The sequence below is a fragment of the Phascolarctos cinereus genome, unplaced genomic scaffold, assembly GCF_003287225.1.
Source record: "Phascolarctos cinereus isolate Bilbo 61053 unplaced genomic scaffold, phaCin_HiC Scaffold_726;HRSCAF=1367, whole genome shotgun sequence".
NCBI classification, from domain to species: Eukaryota; Metazoa; Chordata; class Mammalia; order Diprotodontia; family Phascolarctidae; genus Phascolarctos; species Phascolarctos cinereus.
Genome location: NW_027556098.1, coordinates 402,172,812 through 402,195,788, shown reverse-complemented (window position 1 = coordinate 402,195,788; position 22,977 = coordinate 402,172,812). Strand labels below are relative to the sequence as shown.

The 22,977-nt window shown below is 41.5% G+C and overlaps 1 protein-coding gene and 1 pseudogene across 4 annotated transcripts in view; both read left to right on the top strand.

The window, feature by feature from the left end:
* The window catches only part of LOC110200414 (tumor necrosis factor receptor superfamily member 14-like), a 32,721-nt gene extending 11,181 nt beyond the window's left edge, over positions 1–21,540 (top strand). For 3 of the 4 annotated variants that reach the window (XM_020975746.2, XM_020975737.2, XM_078145749.1), the window contains 5 exons: positions 1,762–1,917; positions 9,322–9,412; positions 13,285–13,484; positions 16,736–16,755; positions 18,103–21,540. In XM_020975746.2, the coding sequence (XP_020831405.1) occupies positions 1,762–1,917; positions 9,322–9,412; positions 13,285–13,484; positions 16,736–16,755; positions 18,103–18,234 (599 nt within the window). In that variant the 3' untranslated portion in view covers positions 18,235–21,540. The remainder of the gene's footprint in view (positions 1–1,761; positions 1,918–9,321; positions 9,413–13,284; positions 13,485–16,735; positions 16,756–18,102) is intronic. The other variant, XM_020975756.2, reaches the window with a different exon arrangement.
* On the top strand, positions 18,905–21,540 carry LOC110198085 (large ribosomal subunit protein uL3 pseudogene; annotated as a pseudogene).
* Positions 21,541–22,977: the final 1,437 nt, after the last annotated feature.

Genomic DNA, 22,977 nt, shown 5'->3' with positions numbered 1-22,977 from the left:
GGAGGGGCAAAGCCTGCATTAATGTGCCTTATCATGACAGTGGAGGTACCAGGAACACTTTCTCTGCTCCTTCCCACCTGCCACTTCTGCTTCTGCTGGCTTTGTTAAACCAGGCACAACAGCCTCCCCAAATCTTGAGGATGGCCTTGGGGAACCATTCACTGTTGCTGCTTCTAGGTTCAGAACTTAAACTCTATGCAACTCAGAGACAGGCCTGGTTGGGGAGCGTCTCTCCCAAGCCCACCTCTCCATACCACGCCTTTCCTACCCTTAGTCCCCAGCACACACACTCAGCCCAGGATCCCTTGACTCCACTTCCCCAAGAAGGTCAGACTCATAGGATCATGGGATTGATAAACTGAGAGGGCACTTGGAGCTCATCTCACCTGGTCTTTTTCTGCTTCTGTGACTGGGGGCAAGTTACTTCCTTGGGCATCAGTGTCCTCAGCTAGAACAGGAAGGGTTTGGACTTATTTGTGCCCAAAGCTCTTTGTCTCATGTCTTAAGATCTAAGTCAATGGCTTCCTTCTGCAGAGGAAATTAAGGCCAAGTCACTCAGTCAATGAGCATTTATTAGCTATCTACTGTATGCCAGGCACTAGATTAAGTGCTGAGAAGGAAGGAAGGAGAAAAGGAAGGAAGGGGAGGAGAAAGTGGAGGGAGGGAACAATTATTTATTATGGGCCTACTATGTGCCAGGCTGGGGATACGCAGAAAGGCAAAAGACATTATGTCTTCACTAAGGAAAAGTGATATATATATGAAGTTGCACAGGTGGAATGTTTTCTCCTTGAGGGCAGGAGTGGTTCTGTCTTTGTCTTTGTAACCCATCCTCAGTACAGGGCTTTGTGCTTTCTTTCTTCTTTTTCTTTTTAGAGAGTGATGGTGGGGGGCTCCAGGCCTGTGATTTCACTTGCCCAGGGAAGAATATTACTTCTATCAAGGCATGTGGGTGCCTTATCTGCAGCTCATAGTGTAAGAGAGGCCTAGAGTGACTTGTCTAGCATCCTTTGCTGCTGAGCCCAAAGCTGAGTTGGCCACCTCAAAGTGCTCCCTCCCTGGACCTTTCCCAGCAGAGGCTAGGCGACCTTGGGTTGGGAGTGGGATACAAGGGATTCTTGTTTACAAGTAAGTCAAACTAGAAGGCCTCTGAGATTTTGCTGCTGCCCTTCAGGACCTTCTAGTCTAGGTGAGGATGAAAGATGGAGTCAGCACTCATGGTCCTGTGGAATGGGCTGTCATCAGAGGCCATGGATTTCCGCTCCCAAGTCATCCTGGCCTCCTTGCTATCTCTTACCCTTCACATCCAATCTACGTTCAAGGCTTGTCTAATTCACCTTTTGCGGCGTCTCCTGATTATCTTCCTTCTCTCCTCTGACACTGCATCCTCCCTGCTGCAGATCCTCTTCACCTCACACTTGGGTTATTTCAATAGATTCTCTATCCTCACCTCCATCTCATGGCTTCCCTGGCTTCCTTCAAATTCTAGCTAAAAGCCCACCTCCTACAGGAAGCCCATCCCCTTCCCCCTTAAGTCTAGAGTCTTTCCTCTCTTGATCATCTCCAGTTTATCCTGTGTGGATCTCATTTGTACATATGTGTTTGCATGCTTTCATCCCCATTAGACTGTAAGCTCCTTGGCAACAGGGACTGGCTTTTGCCTTTCTTTGTGACATGTGCTCAGAAGATAGTAGGTCCTGAATAAATGTTGATTGACTGACTGACCTAATATCTCCTTCTTCTCTTCGTTCTTTCTTTCAGCATTTGGCTTGGTGACCAGAAGGGAATGTTCACCTATATCCAACACAGTGTGTGGCTGCTCTCCAGGATATTTCTGCACCAACATGAAAGATGATGACTGTGAGATGTGTGTGGCTCACCGAGTCTGCACTCCTGGACAATACGTGAAGTCTAGAGGTTAGCCTGCCCCATCTCCATCCACCCAGGTGCCCAGAAGTATTCCTGCTCCAGGCTGCTGCCCTGGAAACCTGAGAAATGCCCAGCCCTCCCGCAGCCCAGGATGCCTCCCTAGAGGCAGTGGGAAGATGGCTGTATCTGGGTCCCAGAGGGGTTGGGTCCCAAACTTAACTTTACTCTTACTGTCCATGTGATTCTGAGGTTACTTCACCTCTCTGGACCTCAGTTTCCTTATCTGTAAAATGAGAAGGTTGGATGATATGACCTCTGAGGTCTCTTCCTGATGGAAATTTATGAGTCTGTGATCATGAAGTGTGGTTGCAGTTCCCCTGTCTTATCTACATGGACCTCAGACAGCCTGGGGCAAATGAGGAATTAGGCAGAGCTAGGAAGTCAACCAAAGCCTCTCCACTAGTGTCCTCCAATTTGCTTTGGTGGCATGAAGTGACCAACTCTTTGTTTTGTCTTTTTAAATGAAATATTTTTAATTGGCAAAAACCTGTCTTCTCTCATTCTCACCTTTCCTCCCCAAGTGGAAAAGAAAAAGGATAACAGAAACCTTTATAGCAAATTTTATGTGTGGTCAAAAAAAACCACATTCATGCATTGGCCATGTCCAAAGAGAATATACGTCTCTATCAGCACCTTGAGTCCTTCACTTCTTCATCAGGAGGTGGGGTGGCATGTTTAAACATGAGTCCTCTGGAACTGTAGTTCATTATTCCATTGATCCATCTTTTGGAGTCTTTCTAATTTGTTTGTCTTAACAATGTTATTATTACTGTATAAGCTGCTCCCCTGGTTCTGCTTATTTCATTCTACATTAGTTCATACAAGTTTTCCCGTGTTTCACTGAAATTATCCATTTCATCATTTCTTATGGTGCAATAGTATTCCCTTACATTCATGTAGCATAATTTGTTCAGCTTGTAGTGGTGTCAGTGGGTCAAAAAAGATGCAAAACTTAATAGCTTTTGAGATGTAGCTCCAAATTACTTTTCTAGACTTTGTCTGCATTGTCCACAGCTTCACCAACAGTACATATTTGACATTTTCCTTTTTTTGTCAGCCTTCTCAATCTGATGGGTATGGGGGAGAACTTTGAATTTGCTTTAATTTGTATTTCTCTAATTAGAGATTTAGAGCATTTTTAAAAAATGGCCATTTATAGCTTGGATTTCTTCCTTTGAAAACTGCTTATTCCTATCCTTTGACCATTTATCATTTAGAGAATGGCTCTTATTCTTATGTATTTGAATCAGTTCTGTGCATATCTTGGAAATGAGACTTTTATCAGAGAAACTTGCAGCAAAGATTTCTCCCCCCCCACCCACTCCCTTCCCCAGTTATCTGCTTCCCTGCTAATTTTAACTGTATTGGATTTGTTTGTGTAAAATCTTTTAAATTTTATGTAATTGTAATTGTCCATTTTATCTTCTGTCATCATCCTTCTCCCTTGTTTGGTCAGAAACTCTTCCCCTGTCCACAGATATAATTGATAATTTCTCCATTGCTCCTCCTCTTGGTTTATGATGTGTCCCTGAATTCTTGAGAATGATCCCTGGGGCAGTAGATACAGCACCAGCTCTGGATTCAGGAGGACCTGAGTTCAAATCCTGCCTCAGACACATAACATTTACTAGCTGTGTGATCCTGGGCAAGTCACTTAACCCCATTTCCTAGCCCCCCCCAAAAAAAAAGTAATCTCCAAGGATTTCTGCTTCTGGGAGCCAAGATGGCGGAATAAAAAGGTAGTCTCTCTCACCCTCCCATATCAACTTTTGAAAATCCATAAAATATCACCCCCCAAAAAAACCCCTGGAACTGCTGAACTAGAAGAAAGATGGGGAACAGCAGTGAAGAAGCCCAGCAAACAGGTCTTCCAGTGCCTCAGCAAAAATAAGGGAAGCAGCACCACAAAGGGCCCCAGGTGGATAAGCACCCTGAAGCATTCATCTGAAAGGAGCCAAAGAAAGCAACCTAGAGTCTTCCTAAAGTCCCAGCCTTGCTGATTCCAACCCAACACCAGGTAAGCTGTCAGAACCCTACAGCCTCCAACTGTCAACCAGGAGGAGATCCTGAAGCCCAGCTGGTAGAGCAGGCAAACAATAACACTGGACCCCCAAGTGCCTCAGTGAGGGTGGGGGAGCTGGTGGAAACCAGCTCAGAAAACCACCAGGTACCTTGGTGCTCTACCACAAAGGAATCTCCAAGTGCATTAGCAGAAATGAAAGAGGCAGCACTCCAAGGGGCCCCAGGCAGATAAACAGAGCTGAAGAAAGCTAAAGGAAAGGAAAAGCAGGCAACCTAGAATTGCCTGAAAATTCTAGCCTTGCTGATTTCAACCCAACATGAGGTAAGCTGCTGGAACCCTACAGCCTCCAGTTGCCAACATAAGAGGCCCCAGCACATAAAGCCAGTGACCAAGACCTAGGCTACCAACACAAGAAGCTTGGGTCAGTGCCCTCTGTTCCCCATCAGGAGAGCTCAGTCTCTTTAAAGGCCAGGGAATAAAGAAAGCATGAGTAAAAAGAAACATACCATAGATTCATATTATGAGAAGAGTGAAGATCAAGACAGAAATTCTGAAGAGGACAACATTGTCAACAAACCCACATCTGCAACATCAAAAGGGAATATGAACTGGTCTGAAGTCCAAAAAGCCTTCTTAGAACACCTCAAGATGGATTTTAAAAGTCAATCGAGAGATGTAGAAGAGTCCCTAAAAAACACAATTGGCAATGGAAAAAAGTACACTGAAGAAAACATCCTTAAAATACAATTGGCCAATGAAGAAGGAAGTACAAAAACTAACAGAAGAAAACAATCTGTTAAAAACTAGAATTGGACAAATGGAAACTAATGACTCTATGAGAGAGCAAGAATCAGTCAAACAGAAACAAAAAAATGAAAAAATAGATGAAAATGTAAAATACCTCATTGGTAAAACAACCAACCTGGAAAATCATCAGGAGAGACAATTTAAAAATTATTGGACTACCTGAAAATAATGATGAAAAAAAGAACCTGGACAGTATCCTTCAGGAAATCATAAAGGAAAACTACCCTGAAGTCCCAGACCCAGAAGGTAAAATAACCATAGAAAGAATATATTGCTCACCACCTGAAAGAGATCCTAAATTGAAAACACCAAGGAATATAATAGCAAAATTTGAAAATTACCAGATGAAAGAGAAGATGCCGAAAACAGCCAGAAAGAAACAATTTAAATATCATGGAACCACAGTTAGGATCACACAGGACCTTGCAGCTTCTACGTTAAAAGACCACAGGGTGTGGAACATGATATTCTGTAAGGCAAAGGGACTTGGATTACAGCCAAGGATCAACTACCTAGCAAAAATGAGCATAATTTTTCAAGAGAGGAGATGGATAGTCAATGAAATAGGGGAGTTCCAAACCTTCCTGATAAAAAGACCAGAGCTCAACAAAAAATTTGATTTTCAAGCACAAGATTCAAGAAAGATACAAAAAGATAAACGGGACAGAAAGATACAATATATTGTTAGTAAGGGCAGACTGTTTACATCCCTACAAGGGAAGATGACACTTGCAGCTCTTGAGAGCTGTATTGTTATTACACCATGTTAAAGGAGTATATATAAAGAGGGTGCACATTAGTTGACTTTGATGTGATGATCACACAAAAAAATCTAATCAAGTGGGTTAAATGGATCCAAGTAAGTGAATTAGTCTGATCTCAGATTCAAAACCATAATCCTACAATATGTTGTTTACAGGAAACACATTTGAAAAAGAGTGACACATACAGGGTAACGGTAAAAGTCTCAAGAAGAATGTTCTATGTGTCAGGTGAAGTAAAAAAAGCAAGGGTAGCAATCCTGATCTCAGACAAAGTAAAAGCAAAAATAGATCTAATCAAAAGAGATAAGGAAGGAAACTGCATCCTGCTAAAGACACCATGGACAATGAAGTAATATCATTACTAAACATATATGCACCAAATGGTATAGCATCCAAATTCTTAGAAGAGAAGTTCAGGGAGTTACAGGAAGAAATAGACAGCAAAACTATACTAGTGGGGGGACCTCAACCTCCCCCTCTCTCTACTAGATATACTGGGAGAAGCAGGAATAGTTTACCTATCAGATCTATAGAGAACAGAAGAATTCATGACCAAACAGGAGATAGAGAACATTATGAAAAGCAAAATGGATCATTTTGATTACATTAAATTGAAAAGTGTTTGCACAAACAAAGCCAATGCAACTAAGATTAGAAGGAAGGTAGAATATTGGGAAAGAATTTTTATAACCAGTCTGTCTGATAAGGGCTCATTTCTAAAATATATAGAGAATTAAGACAAATTTATAAGAATACAAGCCATTCCCCAATTGATAAATGGTCAAAGGATATGAACAGACAGTTCTCAGATGAAGAAATTAAAGCCATCTCTAGTCATATGAAAAAATACTCTAAATCATTACTGATTAGAGAATGCAAATAAAACTATCCTGAGGTACCACATGATACCTATCAGATTGGCCAACATGACAAAACAGGAAAATGATAAATGTTGGAGAATATGTGGGAAAATTGGAACACTAATGCATTGTTGGTGGAGTTGTGAAATGATCCAACCATTTTGGAGAACAATTTGGAGCTATGCCCAATGGTCTATAAAAATGTGCATACCCTTTGACCCAGCAGCAGCACTTCTAGGGCTATGTTGCATAGACATCATACAAATGGGAGAAGGACCCATATGCACAAAAATATTCATAGCAGCTCTTTTTGTGGTGCTAAAGAATTGGAAATTGAGAGGATGCCCATGAATTGGGGAATGGCTGAGCAAGTTGTGGTATATGAATGTAATGGAATACTATTGTGCTATAAGGCTGACTTCAGAAAAACCTGGAAAGACTTGTATGGTCTGATGCTGAGTGGTGAGCAGAACCAAGAGTATGTTGTACACAATAACAGCCACATTGTGTGATAACTAATACTGATAAACTTAACCCTTCCCAGCAATACAAGGATCTAAGACATCTCCAGAGTCTTCGGGATGGAAAATGCTATCTACCTCTAAAGAAAGAGCTATGGAAGTTGAATCACTATCTTTTTTTTTTCTCTCCTGTTGAGTTTTGTTTCCTCTTTCTGATGGTTTTAATTTTTACTTACAACTTCGCTAATGTGAAAATATGTTTAATACCCTATATTAGATTGTACGCCGTCTTGGGGAGGGTGGTGGGTAGGAAAGGGGAGAAAAATTTTAAACTCAAAAGCATATGGAAGTGATTGTTGATAAATCAAAATAAATTAGTAAAATGAACAAAAGTGAAAAAAAAAAGAGATCCCCAAATAGTTCAAATTCTGGCAAATACTACTGAGTTGGAGGTATGATTAATATTATTTCACATGATTAAAGTAATGAAAAGTATAGCACCTGCTATGTGTCAGACAGTGTGCTAAGTGCTTTTGGATTGCCTGGAAAAGTTCATCAGTATTGTATGTAGTCCATCATGGCATACTTGCCTGGGTTCTTTATAATAGACAAAGTTCTTATGCTTTCCCAGTCACCAATGGAGTGAAGAAGGGCCGTGTGCTTGCTCCCATTCTTTTTAGCATGATGTTTTGAGCCATGTTGTCGGAAAACTTCAACAAGAATGAAAATGGCATCCACATCAGCTACTGCAGTGATAGTAAATTATTTAACTTGAAAAGACTACAAGCCCAGACTAAAGTGGAGAGACAGTTGGTGCATGACTTTTTGTTTACTGATGATTGTGCACTCACTGCAGGCTCTGAAGCTGAGATGCAACAAAGTATGGATCAATTCTCTGCTGCTTGTGCTAATTTTGGCCTGACAATTAACATGAAGAAGACACAGGTGCTCCACCAGCCAGCACCACACCATCCATAAGTGGAACCATCAGTTACAGGAAATGGAGAAATTTTGAATGCTGTGGATAAGTTCACTTACCTTGGCAGTATACTTTCCAGGGATGTACACACTGATAATGAGGTTGACACATGCATTGCCAGAACTAGCTCAGTGTCTGGGAAGCTCTGAAGGGAAGTGTGGGAGAAAAGAGGTATTAGACTGACTACCAAATTGAAGGTCAACAGAGCCGTTGAGCTGGCCTCATTGTTGTGTGCCTGTGAACCTGGACAGTATACCAGCACCATGCCAGGAAACTGAATCTCTTCCATTTGAATTATCTTAAGATTTTGAAGATCACCTGGCAGGATAAATGTCAGACACCGAGGTCCTTTCTCAAGCTAAACTGTCAAGCATTCAAACTCTATTGTAGAGAACCCAGATCTCCAATTGGCGGGCTGTTCAAATGTCAAACATAAGGTTGCTTAAAAGACTATTTTACAGAGAACTCACACAAGGCAAGTGCTCACTTGAAGGTCAGAAGAAGCAATACAAGGATACTCTCAAGGGTCTCTCTGAAGAGTATTTGGAATTGATTTCATGATATGAGAGACTCTGGCAAAGAACCTCCCAGTATGGAGTGCCTGCATCAAAAGCACTGAGCTCCACAAATGAAGTAGAATTTTAGTAGCTCAAAAGAAAGGTGAGATGAATGAATTTAGTGACATCTCCACTCCAGTTTTTCATACGGATTGTGGTACAGCCTTCCAAGCTCCTGTTGGTCTGATCAGCCACAATCAGCCACACCGTACCTTGACCCCGACAGAGTGGTGTCATTTTGGTCTTCAACAACAAACCAACCATACTTCATCCTGAACCTCTAGTTTCTTTGCAGAAGTGGGAGGCTGTGGGTATGCAACATTACACATAACATTTCCCTTTTTTTGATAGGTTGATTAGTTTGCTGAACTGTTTTCTCCTTTTTTTTTTTAAAAAAGAAAAGATTCTACATTATAAGAGATGACTGTCCAGGTAAGATAAGGTCATAAGACATATGCTGGAGTCAGCCTGAACTGCTCTCCCAAGAGCTGGTTGTTACATTTTCAATGTGAGAATTGGCATTTCAGAAATGGGAAAATAGTATAAATCATGGGCTTAATTCATTGCTTTGTTAATTGCTTAGATTTAAGAAAGTGATGGAGAACATGTTAATAATGTCCATCAAACAGAAAAAAACCCACAAAAACATACCCTGTGTTCCTTTTTTTTTCTCTCCCAGAGAGTTGATTTTTAAACATTTACTAGTAAGGGGAAGGAAATGTTGGGTAATGTAGGTGATGCAAAAAATGAAACATATCAAAAAATACATTTCTTGCCACAGACCTGGGGAGTGTTTCACAGAGTTGTTTGCAATACTCTGCTCTGACAAAGAACTTCCAGGGAAAGGACTAAACAATCCAAGGACACTGTTCTAACCATCATGTTTTGCTCTAATCCTGTTGCTACACTCGGCACCAAATCTCCCATGTCTCCTCTTTCAGGCACGGAGAGAAACAACACCATCTGTGAAAAGTGCCAGGCAGGGACATTTTCCCCCAATGGGACCCTTGGCCAGTGTCTGCCATGGACCAAGTAAGTATATCACACTCTCTGGGAGTCGGTGGTTCATTCTTTTTGCTTGTTCATTTACAGTGATTTAAACAAAAATTATGACTTTAACAAACTCCAAATAAAAAAAGTGTTTCCACATACAAAGCAGAACAACAAAAAAAGATAAAAGAAAGAAGTGACCAAAAGGGGTGGGAGTGAGGTGCAGCTAAGTGTTTAACAACTAGATCTCTGAAAAATAAATATACACGAGACACCATTTTTAGTTTATTCTGCATCAGCAACATTTTTTTTTTGTAATTTTCTTAAGTCTAGACATTCAACAAAGTAACAAATCAAGCCCTTATTGGTGACATTTGTGAATTTCAGAGGCATGAGTGCTCATCCTGGAAATGTAACAATTGACTTATGGATTGAGCTGATTCCAGCACACCTCTGAATGTACAGCCAGCTTGCATTTCCTCTTAGGCGTCAAAGAAATTCCACACGTAGCTTTCAAAGCTGTTCTACTTGTCTGTACTTCCTTCTGGTCTTCCTTCTGTTGGATAGCTACCATTCTTAAGGTTTTTCCCTTAAACGGAACTAAAATCTGCCTTTCTGTGTCTTCTCTCCATCACTCCAGGTTCTATCCTCTGGGGCCAAGCTGAGTGAGTTTACTTCTCTTCTACTTAACATCTCTTTAAATACTTGAGACAACTTTTGAGGCCCTCAAAGCCATCCTTCAATAGCTCCTCACAAGCATGGTTTGGAGCCCTAGTTGCCCCAGTACCATAGAAAGAGCTTTGGAGTCGAGAGATTGTCATGGGGGCTATCCTGTCCTTGGGCCAGTGAGATAATATTTTAAAAGCGCTGGCCCGTGGGAGATGCTACATAAATGTTAGCTGCTATTATTACTAATTTGAACTCTCTGTGCCTGGTTTTACTCATTTATAAATGAGGGATCTCCTGAATGCCCCTCCAGCCCAGAATCTATGAGCCTATAGCTCCCCCTTGTGGAAGCTCTCCAGCTAACAGGAACTTCCCAAAATGAGACCCTGGACACAATTCTTCAGATGTGTGCTGGCCAGGACAGTGTGCATGGGACAGATATTACAGCAGTTACTTTATTCTAAACTCGCCAATGTAGTCTAAGGCTAAACTGCTATGGCTGGTTTTCCAATTGCACTGCTGACTCACAGGGAATGTTCAGGGTGCTCACACTCTAGGACCTTTTCCTGGATTGTTACCTAGTCCCATCCCCTTCCTAGGATGGTGGCATGGTAGAATGGAAAAGGCACTCACTCTGGAGCCAAAGGAATAAGGTTCAGATCCTGCCTCGGTTGTTTGCTTCCTTTGTAACCATGGATAAATCACTTTGATTCTCTGGACCTCAGTTTCCTTATTTTTAAAATTAGAGGATTGCAATGGCTAACTTCTGATGTCCCTTTTAATAATAATAGTAATAGTAATAATAAATGGGCAGCTGGGTGACACAGTAGATAGAGTGCTGGGTGTGGAGTCAGGAAGACTCATCTTTCTGAGTTCAAATCTGGCCTCAGACATTTACGAGCTGTTTGGTCCTGGGCAAGTCACTTCATCCTGTTTGCCTCAGCTTCCTCATCTGTAAAATGCACTAGGGAAGGACATACAAACCACTTCAGTATAATCACCAAGAAAAGCCTAAATGGGGTCACAAAGAGTTGGACATAACTGAAATGGCTAAGCACACACACACACACAAATTAATAAATTAATAATTAAATAAAAATAATAATTACTATTGAAAGAGACATTGAGAGAAGAAATACTAGATTAGAATTATATCTTTCTGCTCCCTTAAATGTTATTAGTTTAGGGAATATCATTATATTCAAACTAACTTCTGATCACTTTGACATTTTTTCAGCAGGAAGGAGAACCCCAGTAGTAACTAAATTAATGTAGTTTTAGAGACCCCAAGTGGGGAGACAGAAAGAGAGAGAGAAACCTCTACATGGAGCTAAGGCCCACCCATAGTATGGGCTGTTATGTGGCTAAAAAGGAGGAAGACTAGACATCTCTAGCCTTTCTCCCACCTGCCCCTTTTTTTTTGTGCTAGGCAATGGGGTTAAGTGACTTGCCCAGGGTCACACAGCTAGTAGTGTTATGTGTCTAAGGCCAGATTTAAACTCAGGCCCTCCTGAATCCAGGGCCGGTACTCTAGCCACTGTGCCACCTAGCTGCCCCCAATTTTTTTTTTCCACCTACCATTTTTTAAGGAAGATTTTAGTTCCTGTCAGAGCAAGAGCAGGAATTTGGGCCAGAGGCTACTTTGTTCTTCTCAGAGAGTTGGTGTATCAGGCTAGAATTATAACTATCTGTTCCTTTAAATATTATTTGTCTAGCTAGGGGATATGACCAGGTTCAATCTAATTTCCGATCACTTTGGGAAAAAGGAAGTGAAACCCTAAGCTCTCTCTCCAAAGCTTGACTCCCTTCCCACCTAATATCAATTCCACAATGAATACGCCTCACAGAAAGCAAAGATACCCACTTATCTAAATTGTAGCAAAGGGAGACCAGAGAAGATAAGCATGGGAGAATATACACTAGATAATACAGAGTGAAGGAACTTTTCTGTGGAGGAGTGGATAACCCAGCTCGACCAAGAGAGGGTTCTAGATCTCACCCAAAGGCAAACACTCCAAGTCTCTGGTATAGCAAGGTTGGGGGGGAGGACATGATGGAGGCTGCTGGCTCCTCTCATGGTTCCCAGAGTCTTGCCTTCAGCAACCTGAATTGGGGTTGACCTCTTACATGTTCCCTCTTGAAATTGGAAGCCAGAAGCAATTTGATGCTTGAAGAGTCCCCCCAAAAGACTTGAAACTGAGGAGTCCTGGACAGGATTGATCAAGGCTGGAGTCTTCCCACCAACTCTGCCCAGCCAGTTCCTGCAGGGCAGGGCATTCATCTCCACCATAAGGCAAGAGCCTCATACCAATGGACATTGGGACAGGAGCTACAGTAACAGCAACAGAAATAGCTAACATTTACATAAAACTTTCTAGGTGCTGTCTTGTTTGAGCCTCAGAACAACACTGGGCAGTGGGTGCTATTATGAGCCTCATTTTACAGATGAGGAAACTGAGGCAAACAGGGGTTAAGTGCCTTGCTCAAGGTCACACAGCTAGGAAATGTCTAAACTAAGATCTGAACTCCCATGTTCCAGGCTAGAGGTTCCAGGCTAGCACTTTGCCCACTGGTGTCCACTGGACCCCCTAGCTATCTCTGGCTTTATGATCTTTTTGAGTTGATTTTTAAGCCTATTTATAAGACATTGATTCCATTCAGTCTTATTATTTTCCACATTACTGTTAGCTCAGGCAGTGGGGGATACAGGGCTAGCCTTGGAGTCAGGAAGCCTCGAGTTCTGTCTCCTACACATAGTAAGCTTTGTCTCATGGGCAGGTCACAGCATCTCAGTGCCCTAGCCAGCAATCTAAGTCTCTCAATTCCTGACAATTCCTGCATCAGGGGAAGGCATTTCTCCACCAGGGAATTCCCCCCACTGCTGAAATTGTAGTTGTGGGCCCCTCAAAAAAAAAAGAGAGCAAAAACCCAACAATCTTGTCTTCTGGTTCTAATTTGTTTAAGTCTTTTTGGACCCTGCCTTTGGGCATGCTGGCTTTCCAGTCAATCCCACATGTGCCCTCCCTCCTGGCTTGGTGTGTTGTCTACAAACTACAGAGATGTGTGCTTCTGTCTTTACCTACCACTCTCCCTGAGTTGGGATACTCTGCCTCTCTTTCTGTAAGCTTCTTTGTCTGCTGAGTTGCATGGCTGACTGCAGCTGGAGGAGGATTTGGATCTCTCAGTTTTGCTGGGCTGATGGGAATAAGTTCATGTTCAATGACACGTGTCCTCATCTGTCTTCCTAGTTGTACTGCCCAGGGTTTATTTGAAGAAAAGCCAGGCACTGACACCATGGACACATTGTGCTCAATGCAGGGTAACCCTCCACTCGGATTTATTGGTACCCCCATCATCATCATCATCATCATCATCATCGTCACCTTTGTCATCACTGTCATCTCCATCATCATGATATTTGTTAGAAGGAAAAAGAACCGAGAAAGAGGTAAGCAGGGACAAAAGAGGGTGAAGAGGTGGTGACTTTGCCCGAAGACATTGACCAAAATTAGAGTACTTTAGGACTGTAGGAACAACATCTCTCAGTACATAAATCATACATTCTTTCAGTGAATCTAGGGAAATACCAGCTGGGAGGCAGAGGAGTGCTTCCCCCTGTCTCCCTCCTTCCTCCTTCCTCCTCCCCACCCTTCCCCACTTAACTGAGGGCAGGCTTGACCGAGGTTCAGTCTATGGTCCTTGCCCCCAGACACAGACATTCCCAGTTATATTTCTGCTGCTAATCACTAACCTGTTAAATTCACACAAAGCCAATCTAAGTGAGATTTCTTATCACCACAACTTTGTGAATTGAACTTGGAAAACATTCCTTTCTCCAAAGGGACGTAATGATTGTCAGCAGAGATAGACACATAATAGTAAGTAGATAGATAGATAGATACATACATAGATACGATAGATAGATGCTTGGCTGGATAAAAAGATGGATGGATGGACTGAAAGATTGAAAGATGCTGGATAGGATGCTAGACAGATGGAAGAATTTGACCCAGAAATCTCACTATTAGGTCTGTTTCCCAATGTGATCAGTGGAAAAGGAAAAGAATCTATATGTCCTAAAATATTCATAGCAGATCTCTTTGTGGTGGCAAAGAACTGGAAAATGAGGGGATGTCCATCAACTGGGGAATGGCTGAACAAGTTGTGGTATATGATCGTGATGGCATACCACTGTGCTGTAAGAAAGGATGAGCTGGTTGACTTTAGCAAAACATAGAAGGACTCGCATGAAATAATGAAAAGTGAGCAGAACCAGGAGAATGTCATATACTGTAACAGTAGTATTGTTTGAAGAATAACTGTGAAGAATCTGGTTATTCTGAGTATTATAAACACTCCAATCAACTATAAGGAATCTAGGAAGGAAGATTCTATGTCCCTCTGATGAACAGAAGTATGCATAGGATGGTTTTACATATATTTATAAATCTGTGTCAGATGGTCGCCTTCTCTAGGGCAGGGTGTGGAAGACAGAGGGAGAGAGTTTGGAACTTATAAGGTAACAAAAGAAATAAATTAAATTAAATTAAAAAGATAGATGGAAGGAAGGATGGATAGAGAGATGACAGAGAAAATGATGGTTGGAAGGATGATTAAGTGAAATGAGAGATGAGTGAATGGATAGATACATAGCTAGATGGATAATGGAAGGATAGATGATAGATGGAAATATAGATGGATAGACAGATAGTGGATAGATAGATAGATTATAAATAGATAAAGCATTTATTAAGCACTTACTATATGCCAGGAACTGTGCACTGAAATATGTGCTACACATGTCAACTCAAGTAGCATTTATTAAGCACCTACTATGTGCCAGGCACTGTTCTAGTCACATATAAACAACCAAAGCAAGTCAAAAATTCAGCTACTGAATTTATCTCAGGAACCATTTATCAGTCACCTATTATATGCAGAGCATTGTGCTCAGGAGGGAAAGTGAATGCAGAGTTTAATTCAATTTCATACACATTTATTAACTCTTCCTCTGTATAGACACTGTACAACAGTAAAACAGTTGCCATTTTCAAAGAGCCTGCTGGCTAGTGAGGGTGGTGGAATTCACCATGGATGTAGAGAAGCAGATTGTATATACCAGATACCTACAAGATCCTGTTTTGGCAGGAGGGAGGAAGGAGAACAGATCAGAATGAGAGTTCCTCAAAAGTAAGGGCTCTTTCCCTTTTGTCTTGGTCTCTTGAGCACTTAGCATGGTTCCTGGTATTGAGTAGGTGCTTAATAAATATTTTTACATTGACTGATGCAGTCTTTCCCTCATGGAGCCCACACAAACTGGAAAAGTTCCTTGTAGATATCAAAGTCAATACTGTGGTGACCTCAGATTTAGAAACGGGCATGTGTCCCTGACTGAAGTGAGACTTTCAGATGTCAGTTACACAAATAAGTTATAGAACATGCAGGCCCTCTTCCCAGGCTGAGTCTAGATGGAACAGAACCCTGGGAGTTGGGCATGAGTATTTAGGAATATGGTGAGCAGGGATGGAATGGAGCAGAATTACAATGGCCAGATCCATAGAACAAGGCTCAGGAGAAGACTGGTGACTAAACTAAGGGTCTTCCTGGCCTGGGCATCAGAGCACTGCTCAGCGTGGTGTGAGAGGTACAAGTGTTGGAAAATGCTAGAAGTGAGCATATTCTCCAGAGGGTCAGTGGCTGTGGGACCTCAGACAGGTCATTTCTCTTTCTAAGCTTCATAGGATCACAGTGTGGCTGTAGGCTCAAAGATTTAGGCTGGAAATGGTTGAGAGGCCTTTCAGTTAGCTCTATTTATTTTACAGAGAAGGAACATGAAGTCTAGAGCCACTAAGTGACAGCTAGGTGAAGCAGCGGAGTGAGCACCAGACCTGGACTCAGGAAGATCTGAGTTCAAATCCAGCCTCAGATATTTGCTAGCTGTGTGACCTTGGGCATGTCACTTAACCTTGTTTGCCTCAGTTTCCTCATCTCTAAGATAAACTGGAAAAGGAAATGGCAAACCACTTGAGTATCTTTGTCAAGAAAACCTCAAAGAGAGTCACAAAGAGTGAGATGCAACTTAAAATGACTAAACAGCAACAAAATATGCCAGGGTATGTGCCAAATTTAGACATACAAGTCCCTGTGTCAGTCCCTGCCCTCAAAGAGCTCCCATCCTAAAGAAGCGTATGACAGGCAGACCGCCGCATATATACAAGGTATTTAGGGGTAAATGAGAGGCTCTCTCGGGAGGGGGAAGGCATTTGCATTAAGGGGGACCAGGAAAGACCTCCTGCAGAAGGTGGAATGTGAGCCTTCTTACCTGAAGGCAGAGGGGAGGGGGGTGGCATTCCAGGCATGGGTAGCAGCTAAGGAAAAGAGACTCCTTGTGTTTTCTGTTCAAATATAAGATCCTTGACAGGAGAGATTGCTTGATTCTTTGTACTTGTATCCCTAGAACCTTGCACTGTGCCTGGCATATAGTAGGCACTTAATAAGTGCATGTTGACTGACTGATTACCCAAAGTCACATAGGTAGTGTCAAAGGCATATATGAACCCAGGTCTTTTTGACTCTGAGCCCAGGGCTCTATTCACTGCACTCCATATAGATGTTTCTGTAATTCTATTTAACCTTTCGTTATATGTCTGACAAATGTATCTATCCTACCTCCTGACACTCATCTTCTTTACATTTCAGCTTATGACATAAAAGGAAGGGTGAGTAGCTTTTGCCAAATCTATGGATTAATCAGTTGGGTTGACTGACCTGACATCTTTCTGCTCATGTTGCTGCCTGGGGGTCCCCTGCTCTTCTAGCTGAGAACATCACTTCCATATGCCTTTGGTCTATGACGGGCCTATCTTACTTGCAGACCGCCAGAAGATTTCGGGCAGCCCGTGAAAAATGTTAAAACATTTTCCTCTATGTTTTCCATGGGCTGCAGGTAACAGCGTGACCAGTGATTTCTAAATCTATCTTTCCATTAAATAGGAGACACCCTTCCATAAAAAATGCAAGGATTCCAGACACTTCATTTTAGGAAGGACGTTGATAAGAGAAGAAGGTGGCACGGATGGTGAAAGGCCTCAAATTCCTTCCATATGAGAACTGAATGAAAGATCTGGGCGTGTTTAGTCAGGAGCAGGGAGGGAGCAAAGGGGACATGTGATAGGTGACTTCAGGTGTTCCTCAGAAGATTTTCTTGTTCTGTTCGGCCCCAGAAGGTAGTCCCAGCAGCAATGGGTGGGAGTCACAAGAGGGTCATCTATGGTCAGGCTGAAAGTCAGGACAGGTTTCCTAAGCATTCAAGCTGTTGTCAAGTAGAAGCTGTTGTCTTAAGAGGGAGCTGGTTCTTCTTCCTGGGTGTCTTCAAATGGAGGCAGGAGAATCGACTTCTGAGGAGCTGAGAGGATTCTTGCTCAGGTTTGGGTGGGGTCATTGCCTTCCTGCTCTACATCTATGACCCCATGATAGGGAAAAGCCATGAGAACTCCTGAAAGTGAGGGCTTGAATGTAAGGCTGTTGTTTGATCTTAGACAGATCTCTCTCTTTTTCTGAGTTTCAGAATTCTTCTGTGATATGTAAGGGCTGGATCAGTGATTGCAGTTGTCCCTTCCACATCATGGCATTTAGGGGGGTGGAGTCCCAGTGATCTGGAAAATCTGTGTAAAATTTTTTGGCCCTCCCTTTGTACCATTAAGGATGTCTGAATTTCAATGATAAAATATGTTGATATCATGTAATATGATACACATATTTTATGCATTTCTGAGTTTCTAAACATCTTCTGTGTTGTTTGCTGACCTTCCATGTAGCCTGTGGCTTCTGCAAAACTCCTCAAAAATTCCCATTTAATTTCTTATGCCAACCTGCAACAAATCAAAGCACAATGGAGAAAGCTGGGATGTGGAAGGGATAACTCTATTTAAACACACACACACACACACACACACACACACACACACACACACACACACACACACAGAGAAATTGGCCTGAAAAAATTGGGACTGTCTCAAACTGGCTTCTTTTTGCTTCTCCATCTATACTTTCCTATGTTGCAGGCTGAAGCGTCAGACCCTGAAAAGATCTGTGACCTCCTCGAGGCTGATGGGTCAATCATCAACTTACCTGTGCAGGAGACTCAGCAACAGGAAGAATCAGATGTAGTGAGCAGAATAATGTCCAAGAGTTAGGGCCGTCGGGATGATGATCTCGGGAGTTCAGTGAACTGCCAAGGCCAAGTCATAGTCTCTGTCTGTCACTGGGACGAAGCTCGTCTTCGGCAGTGGTGGCCTTCTTGAACCTCCTCCTAGTTTTGTAGCCAAAAGCATTCCAGATGGCAAAGGATATCTAAGGCAGGCCAAAGGTTTCACCAGTGGCATCCAATTCTGATGTCTCGTCCCAGAGCGGAGCGTGGGCAGGTGAGGCAACAGAGCCTGAGTTCTGAGAGGATAGATGAGCTGTGAGTGTAGGCTTGGTATGAACAGTCTGTTTTCTAAGGATCAGCATGAAGAAGGTGGCTGGCCACCTGGTGGTTAATATAAATTCATTTTATATTTATTATGGATGTATTTAATTTTTGTTATTATTGTTTAATTGTTCATTCATGTTCTACTCTTTGTGACCTCATTTTTTTTTTTGCAAAGTTACTAGAGGAAAGAGGAAAACACACAACAAAATACAAAATAATTGTAGCTTAGAATGTGAATGGGATGAATTTACCCATAAAATGGAATAGATAGCAGATTAAAAATCTGAATTCAACAATATGTTGCTTTCAGGAAACATTATAGAAATGAGAAATACACAGAAAGACAAAATAAAGGGCACCTATCAGACTGGCTATGACAGACAAGGAAATTGATGAATGTTGAAGAAGATGTGGGATCTTTCCCAACTTGCCTTAGCAGTAGCTGTAGGTACAACAGTAGCAGCATGTCACACAGATAGTTCTCTGCTCTCAGGCATGGGTCTCTGGGCTTCCTGCCTTGAAAGAGAAGCAGCATTCAGTGGGGGAATGCTGAACAGGTTTCCCAAAGATGATCCCACTAAGCCCATCCACCTGACAGCCTTCCTGGGATATAAGGAAGGCATGACCACATTGTTTGAGAGTGGGACAGGCCTGGCTCAAAGGTCAACAAGAAGGAAGTAGTTGAGCCTATTACTATCATGGAGACACCTCCTATGGTCATTGTTGGCACTGTGTGCTATGTGCTAACCCTATAAGGCCTATGGAGCTTCACAACCATCTTTGCTGAGCACATCAGAGTCAATTCTATAAGAGCTGGCATAAGTCCAAGAAGAAGGCCTTTACCAAGAATTGCAAGAAGTGGCAAGAAGCAGCTGGAGAAAGACTTCAACAGCATGAAGAGGTACTGCCCAGGTGATCCATGTCATTGTCCACACCCAGATGTGCCTGCTCCCTCTGAAGCAGTAGAAGTCTCACCTGATGGAGATCCAGGTGAATGGTAGCAGTGTGGCTAAGGAACTGGGCTGGGCCTGAGAGAAACTGGAGAAGCAGGTGCCTGTGTCCACCTTGTTTGGGCAGGATGAGATGATCGAATGTCATTGGAGTGACCAAGGGCAAAGGTTACAAAGGTGTCACCAGCCGCTGGCACGCAAAGACACTGTCCTGAAAAACCCACTGAGGCCTGCATAAGGTGGTGGGTATTAGAGCTTGGCAGCCTTCTCTGTGGCTTGAGCTGGTCAGAAGGGCTACCACCATCACACCAATACCAACAAAAAGATCTACAAGATTGGCCAGGGCTACCAGATACAGAATGGCAAGCTGATCAGAAACAGCATGTCCACTGATTATGACCTGTCCAACAAGACCATCAGCACTCTGGGAGGCTCTGTCTGCTATGGTGAAGTGACCAATGACTTTCTCATGCTGAAAGACTGTGTTGTTGGGGCCAAGAAGTGTGTCCTCACCCTGCAAAAGTCTCTGCTGATAGAGACAAAACATTGCATCCTAGAGAAGATTGACCTGAACTTTATCGACACCACCCCCAAATCTGGCCATGGTTGGTTCCAGACTGTGGAGGAGAAGAAAACTTTCATGGGACCACCAAAAAAAGACTGTGTCATGAAATAAAAAACTGAATAATGCTTACAAACCAACTTGGAGTTGGTGGATTCTCGATAAATTTTTCAAAGCTAAAAGAAAAAAAGGAAAAGAAGAAGAGGCAGCTAGGTGGCGCAGTGTGATTCAACTCCAATTGCCTAAAATAAAAAAAAAGTGGGAAAATTGGAATGCTAGTGTACTGAACTAATGTGAACTGAGCCAATCATTCTGGAAAATAATTTAGAACTATGCCCAAAGGGCAACCAAAATGTGCATACCCTTTGACCCAGCCACACCACTACTAGGTCTGTATCCCAAAGAGATCATAAAAAAGGGAAAAGGACCCACAAGTACAAACATATTTATAGCAGCTAAGATTTAGAAATTGAGATGATGCCCATGAATTGGGGAACTCCTATACAAGCTGTGGTATATGAATGTAATAGAATGCTATTGTGCTGTAAGAAATAATGAGCAGGAAGATTTCAGAAAAAACCTGGAAAGACTTAACATGCACTGATGCAAAGTGAAGTGAACAGAACCAGGATAACATTGTACACAGTAAGAGCAACACTGTGCAATGATCAGCTATGATTTTTTTTTCTGAAGCAATCAGAGTTAAATGACTTGCCCAGGGTCACCCAGCTAATAAGTGTTAAGTATCTGAGGTCAGATATGAACTCAGGTCCTCCTGACTCCAAAGCTGGAGTTCTATCCACTGTGCCACAATCAACTATGATTGACTTAGCTCTATGCAGCAATACAACAATCTAAGACAATTCTAAAAGACTCGTGATGGAAACTGCCATCCACATCCAGAGAAAGGTTTGGTGGAATCTGAGTGCAAATCAAAGCATACTATTTTTACTTTATTTTTTCTTGTGTATTTTTTTTCTCTTTGTTTTGTTTCTTGTTTCACAGCATGACTAATATGAAAGTATGTTTTATATGATTGCACACATATAACCTATATCAATTGCTTACCACCTTAGGGAGGGAGGAGGAGTGGGAGAAAATTTGGAACTCAAAATTTTATATAAAAAATGAATGTTAAAATTATCTTTACATGAAAAAAATATCATTTAAAAGAAAAAAGAAAAATCATATTAACCAATGCTTTATCTCTTTTTTTTATAATACCAACTGCTAGCTTTATTAATTCAATGATTTTCTTGCTCTCAATTTTATTAACTTTCCCTTTAATTTTTAGGATGTCCAATTTGGTGTTTAATTGGGGATTTTTAATTTGTTCTTTCTCTAGTTTTTTTTAAATTGTGTACCCAATTCACTGGTCTGCTCTTTCTCTATTTTATTGATATAAACATTTAGAGATAAAAATTTTCCTCTGATTACTGCTTTGCTATGTCCTCTAGGCTTTGAAATATTATCTCATTATTGCCATTCTTTTTAATAAAATTATTGATTTTTAAAATTTTTTCTCTAACTCACTCATTCTTTAAGATTAGGTTGTTTAGTCTCCAGTTAGTTTTTATTCTGTGTTTCCCTAGTCCCTTATTAAATATAATTTTTTATTTCCTTGTGATCTGGAAAGGATGCATTCAATACTTTTTGTTTTTAATTATAAAATTTTATGCTCTAATATATGATCAGCTTTTGTAAAGGTGCCATGTACCACTGAGAAAAAGGTATATTCTTTTCTATTCCTATGCAATTCTCTCTAGATTTCAATCACATCTAGCTTACCTCTCCCCTTACCTGCCTTATTCTACTCACCCCTCTAAGAGTCCCTCCCTTATCCTGTCCCCTTGCCCTCTTATTTCTTTTTTCTTTCTTCTTTCTTTCCTTCTTTCTTTCTTTCTTTCTTTCTTTCTTTCTTTCTTTCTTTCTTTCTTTCTTTCTTTCTTTCTTTCTTTCTTTCTTTCTTTCTTTCTTTCATGAGGCAATGGGGGTTAAGTGACTTGGTTAGGGTCATATAGCTAGTAAGTGTCAAGTGTCTGGTCTGAGGCGCCCTCTTATTTCTTTATAAACTTAGAAGACTTTTATGCCTTGCTAGATTTATGTGTTGTTCCCTCTTTAACCCAGATCTGATGAGAGTAAGGTTCCAGAACTACCAGTCCTCCACCCCCATCTGCTTCCTCTGTAGCAGTTCTTCCTTTCACATCTCATTTATATGAGATAATCGCTCCTTCTTACTTTTTCCCACCCACTTTAGTTTTTTAGAATCCCCTCATCATACCCACCCCAGTCCCAATCTTTCTTCCAAACTACCCAAGTAACGATGATAATCTTAAGAATACTGATAACACTTCCACATACAAGAAGTAAACAATTTGAACTCATTGAGGCCCTTCTAATTGCTCTTTAATGTTTGCCTTATATTCCTCCTGGATCTTATATGCCAAATTTTCCATTGAGTTCTGGTCTTTTTGTCACAAATACCTGAAAGTTTTTCAGTTTTTTAAATGTTCTCTTTTTTCCCCCCTCATTCAGGATTATACTCAAATTCTCTGGGTAAGTTATTTTTGGTTGCAATCCCAGCTCATTTGCTCTTCAAAATATAGTGTGCTAAGGCATATAGGCTTTTAGTGTAGAAGCTGCTAGGTCTTGTGTGATCCTGATTGTAGCTCCAAAGATATTTAAATTGGTTTTTTTTTCTTGTCACTTGTAATATTTTCCCCTCAACCTGAGAGCTTTGAAACTTGGTTATGATATTTCTGTAAGTTTTCATCCTGGGATCTCTTTCAGGTTATGATCAGTGGATTTTTCCTATTTATACTTTACCTTCTCATTCTAAAACTTCAGGGCAATTTTTCTTAATAGTTTCTTGTAATTTTGTGTCCAGATTCTTTTTCTGATCATAACTTTCAGGTAGTCCAACAATTCTTCCATTGTCTGTCCTCAATCTGTT